At 42.8% G+C, this 12,106-nt stretch overlaps 1 protein-coding gene across 3 annotated transcripts in view; it reads right to left on the minus strand.

The window, feature by feature from the left end:
- Positions 1-12,106, minus strand: part of LOC143004854 (FERM domain-containing protein 5-like) — a 48,203-nt gene that overhangs the window by 1,720 nt on the left and 34,377 nt on the right. The window contains exons 2-13 of one of the 3 annotated variants that reach the window (XM_076156016.1): positions 11,374-11,478; positions 9,778-9,820; positions 9,607-9,685; positions 7,064-7,161; positions 5,327-5,450; positions 3,860-3,947; positions 3,431-3,519; positions 2,907-2,970; positions 2,562-2,653; positions 2,386-2,460; positions 2,048-2,116; positions 1,759-1,865 (exon numbers count right to left, since the gene is read on the minus strand). In XM_076156016.1, the coding sequence (XP_076012131.1) occupies positions 1,759-1,865; positions 2,048-2,116; positions 2,386-2,460; positions 2,562-2,653; positions 2,907-2,970; positions 3,431-3,519; positions 3,860-3,947; positions 5,327-5,450; positions 7,064-7,161; positions 9,607-9,685; positions 9,778-9,820; positions 11,374-11,478 (1,033 nt within the window). Of the gene's footprint in view, positions 1-1,758; positions 1,866-2,047; positions 2,117-2,385; positions 2,461-2,561; positions 2,654-2,906; positions 2,971-3,430; positions 3,520-3,859; positions 3,948-5,326; positions 5,451-7,063; positions 7,162-9,606; positions 9,686-9,777; positions 9,821-11,373; positions 11,479-12,106 lie in introns of those variants that run through there. The other 2 variants (XM_076156018.1, XM_076156019.1) reach the window with 2 other exon arrangements.

The following is a 12,106-nucleotide window of genomic DNA, read 5'->3' on the forward strand; positions in this document are numbered from 1 at the left end:
GTGGGGAAACTGTCGTGTTGTAATCCACGGGTGAGCGAACACCAGAGGCCAATGTAACCTTCAAATGAGCTTCATCCTGTCAAAGCTGTTCTCCTTCTGTGTGATATTCATTTAGGCTCGGGCACCAGAGAGACATGTGACCCTGGAGGATGTGTCGGTTTTGCTAGATTAATCATCAGCGTCAGATGTCGATTCCAAAGTGAGGCAAGTTCATTTGTGTGGAACATTTCATCTACAGAAGCGATGGAAGACCTTCACATGGTCTAAAAGCAGAGAGGACTAAAAGCAGACATGACAAATCAGAATTATGGTTACATAAAAGTGAAGTAAAGGATACCAAGATAAGTGCAAGTTGGTGAAATAAGTCAATCCAATTCTAGAAACATAATTCAACGTGTGCGTCAGCCCCCCTGTCTGTACCTGCATTGCTGCCCCGCCGGATGCCGCCTTGGCGTTGAGGCGGGACCTGGAGTCTGGACGGGGCCTTGGAGCCCTCACATGACCCAGACCCAGACCCAGACCCAGACCCTCCAGGCAGGGCGGGGAGGAGAGGAAGGGCACCCAGGACCTTACCCAGCAGCCTGGGCCCCATTGAGACCACGCGCACCGTCATGTCACGGCAGCAATGGTTGATCATGCGGAGGTGAACGTTCACCTTGGTCTTGATCCGGATCAGACACTTCACCATGGCTCACAAAGAAACAAACACGTCTAACCTCGCTGCTGTAACCTCCCTCGCCTGCTCTCTTTCTCTATCTTTCTATTTTCCTTTCCTTCTCTATCTCCTCTCCTCTCCTGTCCGCGTATCCCGACTGTAGCCGACCAGCTGTAATCTGCCACGAGCTGCGTGCTTGCAGAGCGACAGATAAGAGGGACAAGGCCGTGACAGTGGGTTCTATTTTGAGGCTGAGGCTCAGATTACGGGTGGAAATTCCCGAGCAAAAAGGACAACACACAGGGGGTTTGTTTCAGCGTTACAACAGTGGGCTGCCATGTCACGGCATGTGGTCGGTAGATTTCCTTTTATTTGCTCAGCCAGGAAACAAACTTGCTGGAGAGGAGATTATTGGTAAAAGGTTAAGAGCCTGTTGGAGGAAAGAGGCAGATATGTATTGACCTCTGGGGACAGTAAGTGTCCTTAATAAAGTGACAAGATGTCAGAACAATGCCTGAGGCTTTGTGTGTGTGTGTGTGTGTGTGTGTGTGTGTGAGTGTGTGTTTGAGAGAGTGGGGGGGTTGCTGTTGTTACTGTTGGCCTAGTACAGAGTGATGGATCTGTGCCACAGTGTGTGTGTATGCTTCTCCAGTGAAGCCTGACTAGGATCACACACAGTCAAACCTCATCTGCATATGTATGGTATATGTATGTTTTGTGTCTAATATGATGTTTCTTTCTGCCATATTTCATATATTGATTTTAATTTTGTTCAAAACCTGGATGGAAACAAAGCTTTTGACCTTTACGTCCACAGCGAGCGGGTTTGTTGTTGTTGTTGTTGTTGTTTGTACAAACACTGAATGTGGCCCGCAGCACGTCTCCACTCACAGCGCAACACAGCGCGAGTATCTGAGGAAAAGTGCAGTCGCTCTATAAAGGAAGTGTGTGAATCTGTGTGTGAGAGTGAAAATGATTGCAGGATTTCAGGAATTGATCGTGACACAGCAGGTCAGGTTGCGGCTGTTCAAAGGTTCACACACTGCGGGCTGAAGCCAGCTGTGACCTCTCTGGTGGTGTCTGTGTGTGTGTGTGTGTTTTACCTTCCATGATGGAGATGTGCACGGCTCTCCGTCGAGTCCTGGGCACACTGGTCAAACGAGGGCCGTGAGTGATGGATGGACAGCTCCTACTTGGCACCATGCCAGCCCTGGAGAAACACACGCGTACATGCACACACACACACACGCACACACGCACACACACACACACACACACACACAAACATACGTGACCAAATTCATATACACACACCTCACATATGAAAACATGTACAAAGAATCCGTTTAAGCAATTAATATAAGAATCAATTGCACTGATTAGAAGTCTTACCTGTGAATCTCAGGGGGGTCTCGCTTAATTTTGGCACTTTGTTCCATTACCTCTTTTGCAACCTTTCCACTGGGAAGAAATTAAGAAAATAAACAACACATCTGTACTGATAAAATACATGTGTTGCTACTAAACGTCCTATGTTATATATTTACATTTGAAATGGAGGTTCTGAGTAAAATCACAGTGGATGAAGAATCACAACTGTGTCCCAGATTCTCTCCTCACTTCAGTTGACATCATATAATGCTGAGAGCAGCAGCAGCTGGCAGGGGGCTTTATATTCAGATGTAGCACCTTAGTTTAGTTATAAATACACACGTGTGGTCATTTGATACCTGTATCTAAAGCGACTACCCTTGAAGAAGAGGTTACTGCTGGACACAGTGCGGACCTGACTTGACTTCTCCAACCTGTGAATGGAGAGAAATCACGTTGAAATGAAGTAATTTACAAGAAATGTCAGATAAATATTCTAAAATGACGTTGGTTCTTTTGAGTTGTGGTGACTCACTTGTAGAAGGCCTGATTCTCCACGCCACACTTCCACAGGTGCTTACAGGCCTCAGGTGTCGGTGCAAAGTAAGTCAGTATGATCTTCTTATCCTGCACATGAGTCCATCACACAACTCTTACATGAGATGCAGCACTCTAATACAGGCACACACCAAACTGTGCATCATTCTTTTATCTACATTCCTTCAAAATCCTTCTTTGACCTTTGACCTGGACGACAGAGGACAGGTTTGCTCTTATTATAAGTGTCAATGCTGCTGTAGGTAATCACACTGTTTAGGGTAAGATTGTCCTGATCTTTACAGGCTACTAATGGTGGCGTTTTAATAATATATAAACCTACCTCCTGCTGATTTGCATATACATGGAATGTCTTTGCTTCAAACTTGAGTTTGGTCACCTCCTCCCTGAGTTTGAGATACAGAGACAGATGTCCACACACAGACAGGGAGGGCGAAGAAAGATCACAAACCAGGAGAGGCGGAAAGAGATAGAGATAGAGAGAGAGACAGATGGAGGCAGAACGAGAGAAAGAGACAGGAGAGATGGAATTAATAAGGCCTACAGTGTGTTTAATTTGTGTGGTGGGAAAAGTCTGAACACTTTGATCATAGAAAACTGAAAATAACAAGAATGAGCTGCAAGAAATGAAGAATGGATGAAGAGCACAGCTCTGTTCCAAACAACAAATCCTCTGTAAAGAATCTCCGATCTGCCACAGAGGTACAGCTGCGTGAACATGCAAAGCAAATATCCTCCATCTGCACATCTGCCACACTGATTGTCTGATTGTTATATTTGTAGTATTTTCTTTATTGGTTAAGATCTGCATGTGATCTGTAGTTAGAACTCTTCATCTGTACTCACCATTTGAGGAAATGAACTCTCCTGTTTCCCTGGAGCACAGTGAATCCAAAAGGAGTGAAAGCCAGGAAGGCTGGGTTCCCAGACACATCCTGACACACAGAACACACACACACAAAGAGAGAGACAAAAAAAAGGTAATTCAATTATTATTTTCATATTATAGAAGGCAAAATAACAGCACAATGTGTCTTTTGGATTTTCTCCAATGAATAATGACCCAGTGATTCAAAGTTGCAGTATCACAAATTCATTTGATGGTTTTAATGTAAACGTGATCTCAAAAACAGCAAAATTGCAAAGTAGATTAATGTAACAAAATAAATGGATTGCATTTTATGTAATGCAAAAAACTGACATGAACTCATACATAAACAACAGCTCATGAATAAGCAGGAGAGCATAAACACGGAGGCTGTTTGTCAGCGTCACCTTGCACGGATGAGGATCTACTCCGTATGTCTCCAGCATCTGGGCCTTCTGGAGGAAGTTCAGCTCGGAGGTTTCGGGACTTTGACCTCTGGGAGGAAAGACAACAAGTCAGTCAGGTGGCTGCTGCTCTGGTCCTGAACGCTGTCAGGTTTGTGTTCCCGAGCTCACAAACGCATCTTGCTTATTCAAAACGTCTGTCAAACCACAGGATGGACACGAGCGATAGAGGGCGCTGTGGGATCAAATCAGATCAAGTGCTCAGCGTGAGAGACAGAGTGTTTCTCCTCACATACATGACCTGTGAGTTGAGCTCAGTTGAATTAAAGTTGAATTGAATTTAAGTCTTTCATTTATTCATAATTTCCTGTTTTCCTCGCCTCTCGTTTCAGATATTTCACTTCCTGCCCTTGTGTGTTTCTCACCTGTGTGATGCTTTAATTAGGTTCGCCTGTGTTAGTGTTTGCTGTTGTGGTTTATTGATCTCAGACTTTCCCTTTTTTGCCTTTATTAGATTTATTTGGATTCTCTGGACTGCTTACCTGTGTATACAACTGTTTTTTTGATAAATAAAGGCTGCTAATTATATCAAGGTCACATGTTTGAGTCTGTTGCCTGTTGTGACTCCAGATGTTACAGTGACACCCAGAGAGATGGAGGTGCTGGCCCTGCTCTACCTCTTTTCATCACACAACGACCACAACCTCTGCAAACTGAAAAGAGGAGAAGCACTCCGACACCCATTTCTGGGATTGAGGGGGCGGCTGTGAAGTGGGCACCTCAATCCCAGAAATGGGAGCCTGAAACTCGCTCGCTGACTTAAATCGCCAATTTTAGGAGGCCATTCCTGACTGCAGGCAATCTCCATTGTTGTGTTGCTATGGCAGAGTTGAGCGAACTTAAAGAGGCCACTTGAGCGTCTACAAATAAAGTGAAGGCTCAGCACACGAAGACGCTATGGGATTACAAACCTGCATAGCCCTGCATATCCTATTACAATATCTACTTTCACAATGGATATGAACTTTCCTTTCCTGCTTAGACTCAGAGAAAAACGTTTTCTCCCCAGATTGTCCTTTGCAGCAGCACTTCGACTCTTTCATAAAATGTGAAAAGGTCAAAAACATTTGATGAATAACTTTGCATTCCACTATAGCAGTTAGAAAAGTGCTGGGGATTGTTGTGCTTTGTTTCCCATAATTAGATTTTAAAATAGTGTTATTGCAATCCTACAACAGAATGTCATGGCTGTCATATCGCCTCCTGCTTAGCAATCACGTGCTTCCACAAGCTGAAAGTGAAATGCAAATATGCAGCGCTGTGAGTGCCCAGGGGCAGAATGGAGAACGGCAGACACATGGGATATGAGCACGAATTAAAAAGTTAATGATAGAATTGAAAGTTAGTAAACTATGCACTGTGGCGGCTGCAGATGAGACGAAGGGCAGAATAGCAGAGGCCTCCGCTTACATCAGCTCCGTCTTATGGATGTCGGCGATCCGTCGCTCCAGCTTCTCCGAGTGTTTGGGAAAGAATTGAAACTTGGAGCTGTAGCCCTCTGGGTGTTTCCCCGGGTCATAGTCGCCGATCTCAGCTGGATGATATGAACCAGAGAGAGAGAGGAACACACCTGATTAAGCTTATTTCTAAGCCAAGGACCAATGAAGATGGAGAACCACTGGTCTAAATAAAATGGGAGCCACCCACAGTAGTGGCTTAGATACATGCAGGTAAGTATTCACTCATGTGTTGCAGTATATTAGCAAGTAACTCCTGGGATCATGATCTTGGTGTAACAATGCCTCACTGTGCATGTCAGGGTGTTGACCTGTTGTTCCATCGCTTGACAGATTGGCTTTCAGAACACACCCAGTCGCTTTATACGCATTTAAATATAAACTAGACTTCAAGACGCAGCTTGCTGCTCCGTTTTGTGCTTGGCAGGAGCACGCAGGGACAATCTGGAAAAATGGAGATTCTGGGAGGTGCCCAGGGAGAGAAAAGGCTGGCATGGAGGCGCGCTGGCCAACAGAGTGTGTGACAGGGGCAATATTTCTGTGTGTGGAATGTGGGTTCGCTCCCTGCATGCTGATGGGGCCCCCGGCAGAAAACCAGACATCGTTGTGATCAGATCGTTGAGAAAACATGGAAGCAGCCCGGTTTTCTCATTTAGATACATTGCATACATAAAGTAATTGGATCAGTATTAGCATATAGATATAACAGCCAGACCATATATCCATACATCCATCTGACAACGAGCCTCCAACCTCACAACATGCATGTTTACGCTTTCACAATGGCTCATACACACCCACACAATAAGATACGTACACACACACACAAACACACACACACACACACACACACACACACACACACACACACACACACACACACACACACACACACACATAAGGGACCCATGGAGAGCCTACAGGGGTATCAATATGCAAACAGTGCATATGGATACAGTGTGTATGTGGTGTTGTTATAAAACACTACATGCTATCATACTGTGCTTGTAATAAATATCACTTTTAGCCTTTATCTTTATAGTTAATGAGTTAAAAACCACAACACTACAAACTACAAAGCAGCCTCCCACACTCCAGTGTCAACATGAACCCCGACTGAGAGAACGCAGTAACCCCTCGTGAACTTGTTGTTGTCACACCATTGGAATTGTGTCGCTTGCTCTATCAGACAATAGTTCATTCAACGGCTACACACAAACACACACACACACACACGCTGCGATGACTAGAACGGCTGCTGCCAGTTAATCATACATAATAAGCGTGTTTGCTCAGGTTACGTGCTTGTCAGTCGCAAGCTTCACCATCCTTCACTGCTGCGACCGATGATCATGAAGCGGAACATTTACGACAGCACCAATGTCTTCACTGGTTATGTATCGTTTTTAAATGTGAAATAGAAACAAAACAAACGTATTAAATCTAATTATCGACTGTAGCTCTGTATGCTCCCTCTCTCTCTCTCTCTCTCTCGCTCTCTCTCTCTAAGCAATCATTACTGTGTTCTCTAACCTATCCAAAGCTGCAAAATGACACAGCCAACCTTAACAGAACTGCTAATAAATCTGTTACTTGTAAAAAAAGAGCTTGTTTAAATCATTCGGGAAATGAAAACAGCCCCGGGTGAAAGTAGCTCAGGCAGGAGTAGAGTAGATGCTCTCAGCTTTACCTTGCAGTATGTAGGCAGCCAGCAGAGCAGCGTCTGACGTCTTGCACAGGAGGCGTCCATGGTACAGATCCCTCTTGACCTGCAGGAAGACGAGATATCTGAGGAATGGAACAGAAAGGAAACTGGTTTAACTCATTATCATATAGATTAGACCGTTATTCACAAACCAAAACATCCTTCTCTCGTACGATACACATCATGTGCAAAAGGAAAATGGGAGAGGTCCCTGGTGCCAAACAAGGCTGAGGTTACAAGCCTGGTTGGAGAGTTATTTAGAGTGTAGGTGGAGAGGAACGCTTGAGAGCTCTGGGTGAATGAGGACCCAAGGCTGACAACTTTAGACTTTATATGTGTGTGTGTGTGTGTGTGTGTGTGTGTGTGTGTGTGTGTGTGTGTGTGTGTGTGTGTGTGTGTGTGTTGCGGCTGAGCCTTGGAGACCAGTGAGTGATAAGAACAGCAGGGGAAATTAACTCTTTCTTTTATAATAAGATCCAAATGTTCCTGTTTAGTGATTTGGATCTAAGCATCTCATCTCTTTTCATTTATTTGCACCTCTACCCTCCTTCACCTGATTCACTTTGATAGAATTTCAAAGCGAATTAAATGGGAGATTGAGCATTTGGATTGGGATCATGTCACCACGCCACATGGTTTGGTTTGTTGTTGGCTTGCAGGAATACTAACAATCATTTGAATGGATTTTGATGAAACTTAGTGGTTTACCTTTAGATATTTTGTTAATTTGATGAAATACAATATGCTTTTTCTAGTTGTTTGATGGAAATATGTTATCTAATAAACACACTTGTGCTCAGTGGCTCCTACCATAAATTGATTGTGATAAGAGGACAGATTGGTTGGGAAAGCCATTCTTTTTTAATTTATTCATAATTTAAAAGGAAGAAGGTGTGATTCTTCTTACCATCAATTGTTATTTTTTGGATGGAGGTGTTTTTCCTGAGACATTGGGAATATTGGACCGTGCCGCCTAGCTTCAGGCTGAACATGAGCTCTAATTGTTTTGAGGATTAAATATGATTGCTGCTTTGGGCTGAATTCCATTCAGCAAAGCAATTAGTGCAGTGGCATCAAGTCTCACTATGACAATGTGTATGTAATGCTCATTTGTGTGCATTATACATACACAAGAGGTTGGGAGCAATGTATACAGTTGCACAAAAGTACTTCAGCACAACATTCTATGCTGCTAATTGTCTCTCTAACCACTAATCAACCCTGCAGCCCTACAGTCTGTGTGTGTGCACTTGTGTATGTGACTGTGCAGGCATGTAGGCCAAACCTTTCCTGCTTACACAGAAGCTCTGTTAAATCAGTGTGAATTGATATAAATAGGAACAATAGTAATTAAGAATGTAAAAATATATGTGTGTGTGTGTGTGTATGAACAGCAGAACAGATGGCGTACGGAGACGCTCTCTCTCTCCCAATCTGGAGCTCTGTGCTGTCAAAAACTAAACAAAACAAGCAGGGAAGTGAATCAGAGATTATACTGGAAGGCAAACCAGTGGAAGGAAATATGATTTACAGGGATCTGTGAGCTTAGTATCAGTCTGGTTTACTCCTCCCTGCAGTCCATGGAGCTGTCAGCGCTGCCATGCACACAGCAGTGGAAATGCATCCTGACACTGCAGCTTTTAAAATGGGGGAAAGTCAAATCCCACCGCACACACACACACACACACACACACACACACACACACACACACACACACACACACACACACACACACACACACACACACACACACACACACACACACACACAATCACTCACTGTGGATTTGTCTATACTGTTATGAAACTTGAGCATTTTCTTTATCTTACTATCACTTTGTGTTCTTTCGATGTTGAAGTGATATTAGGATTCAATACACATCTAATCTACGAGATTTACTGCGTGAGGAAGACGAGCCAAAACTTCCTCGCCAACATTTCAGTGAAAGCCTGAGTGGAAATGAGTTATGTTGGTCTTTTAAATCCAGATCCAAATGTGTAAATAACAGATTTATCAAAGACAATTGATGAATATAGGAAACAAAAAGGTTTTTTTTTTATAGTTAAAGTGTTTCATTACGCTCCCCTTGTTTCTCCTTTTAATGCATTTATTTGAATGTATTGCATTTCCATCGTTTCATTCTGTTTTGTGTTTATAAGAACTTGAAATTGTGGTTTGTTGTAACTTTTTCTTGTTTAAAACACTTTGTAACCTTGTGCCCATAAATGAAGTTGTTGTAATACTAGTAGTATGATATATGTAATATACTGTATGTTGTATTCAGTTCCAGACCTTGGTTTCCCTCTCCTGTGTGTGTCAAATCATCTGTGAAATGTAAGAGGCATAAATATCACCACCCTCACTTTCAAAACCAAAGTCAACTTTCATCAAACCTCCAAGCACAGAGCTTAAAAAAAATACATAAGAGAACCTGGTAATGATATGCAAATGTCATCCCACTCAGACGGTTGACCTCAGCACCGCCCTCTCCCTGCTCCCCCTCCTGTCAAGCGCCTTGATTCCTCACCTGGTGATTTCTTCTCTCAGGGCAGCAGGGTCAGGTGCGTAAAACTTGACACGCAAACACATGGTGAATGGAGGCTGGGCTGGAGGAGGAAGAGTCCAAATCTTACATTGCCACATTTTTACAGATGATGTGACTTGAATATTTTGTAGATATTGTACTTTATATACTTACATTTCATTTGTTTGGCGATTGACTTTGTAAACTCCAACCAATGCTGAAAGAGAGAGAGAGAGAGAGAGAGGGAGAGAGAGGGAGAGAGAGAGAGAGAGAGAGAGAGAGAGAGAGAGAGAGAGAGAGAGGTGTTTATGTTGGAAACTGGAATCATTAACTGCTAAACTGTCAGTTTGGGTCTGAGTGCTCATGCCGCCTCCAGTTTACTTAGACTCCCTGTCGTGCAGAGAGCAGATGAAAGAAAAGGCATTAGTGTATAACCAGGAAGATGTTCTCTTATTATCTGGGTGTAACTCTACTTTAATTAGCAAGACGATGAAGCACCCATGATAAATGCGTCGATTGCACAGAAGCTGCGCAATACAGTGCCATTCTTCCTTTACGTGGCTTTTCATTATGAGCCTTTGCAGCGTCACCTGGCTTCATAATGTTACAGTTTTAGACGCATTAGCTGCCCAAGAATACAGCTTTCCCACTTCTGGCAACAGGAAAGCATTGCACAGTTATTGGGTTGATTTGTGATGATTTCAAGACAAAGAGATCATTCACAAGCCACAACTTACACAACAACGGCTCTGCTGAGAGATACCAAATGTTGATGGTCTATAACAAAGCACACACGCCACAGTGCACATGCATGATTAATGCAGTATATGCTTAGTTAAAGCCCTACATATTCACCAAGGATCGTCTTAATTTCTTCTTTCAATTTCAGATGTCAGTCTATTATCAGCTTGCACGACTGACCTGTAAGAATACGCATAAGGCCAGGTAAGATCTGCTTCTTCACACCTAACAGCCTTTGAGAAACGTTTCTGGCTTTGCGTCTGTATCTGACTTGTAAACATAAGTGATGTACAGACAATTTCCAGATGAAACACGCGGCCACAGCTGTTTTCATATCCTTGCATCAGCTTAGTATTCCCTTAGGGCACTTAAGATATCATTTTCCCAAAACATTATAAGACTTTCAAATTAGGGTTTCAACTTGCGGGTAGCATTTATTACCTTTCTTTTTCTTTTTTCTTTTTTTTTTACAGCTGATGAAATACTCACTCTTTTGTTGTTTACTTGTTTGCAGCTTGTGTAGTATAATTGGGCCCAAAGCTAACAAAACAAATGGCATTAGACTCTAAAAGAATCACTCTGAATTCTAAGTAAGAAGAATTGTTGAATTTGTTCAAGCAACAACACAATGAGTATTATGTTTAATATATTCTATGACTTTGTTTGTAATGAGGAGCTGTAATTAACGCTCGTCACTGAACCTGCATGGTCTCCTATTTCATCATTTGATAAACCTCCCGAAACTGCCTGAAACTCAACATCTGATTTACTGCAAGTTACACTGCCAGCCAGTATTGGTGAAATAAAGAGAAAACACAAAAACGATAAAGAGAGGATGACAGACAGAGAGACTGTATGTGTCATATATTAATGTAAAATGAAATAATGGCTGCACACAAGCAGAACTAAATAAAGGAACAGGAAGAGAAACGATGCAGAGGAGTGGGAGAGTGGGTTTCACAACTTGAAGTGGATTTGATCCAATATTTAAAAGTCTTTCATCTTGATATCTCAAATATGGTTACCTACCCTCTGCTTGTCTGGGTCAACATATCTAATGCCAAAGTAGTCTTTCTCCAGCAGGTTGAGATGGTGGCAGATGAGATCAAACAGATACTGTCCTTTGGCATCCCGCTGAAAGAGAGAAAACACACCTGACATTGCTTATTCAGTTCAACAGTATATATATATATATATGAGAGAGAGAGAGAGAGCGAGAGCGAGAGCGAGAGCGCAGCATTTTTACTCTCTTTTATAGAACTCCAGACCTCCACAACCTCTTTTTGCCACTTATTGCATTGCCGATGACAAAAGTGAGAACATTGACACAAAAAAAAAAAACGAGCAAATAATATCAAATGCTCAAATGATCAAATGGAGATTGGAGATGAACAAACTGTGGATAGCGCCACTGTGTCACATCAGGTGTGTCCCGGCCCATTTATTGGTGGCCTATGTGAAGCCAAAATGGCCGCAAGTGTTTAAATATTTCACTACTGTTGACAGTGACATATGAATGCCATCAAATATTCATATCCAGGCGGCAGCCATCTGTGACAGCTTTGAGAAATGTCTGTGAAAAGTGTGTGGAAAAGAATTGAGACGAGGTATAGGTAATGACAAGGAGAGGAAGAGGAGAGGAAACCAAGAAGGGAACCCGGCCAACATATTTTTTGTATCTTCAAAACATCCCTGCATTGTTCTGAACACTGGAGACACAACATTGAACAACTGGAGCTTTGGTTTCTGGTTCACTGAAGAT

This window comes from Genypterus blacodes, unplaced genomic scaffold (genome assembly GCF_046128005.1).
Source record: "Genypterus blacodes isolate CSIRO-AG114 ecotype Tasmania unplaced genomic scaffold, CSIRO-AGI_Gbla_v1 ptg000067l_1, whole genome shotgun sequence".
Taxonomy (NCBI): domain Eukaryota; kingdom Metazoa; phylum Chordata; class Actinopteri; order Ophidiiformes; family Ophidiidae; genus Genypterus; species Genypterus blacodes.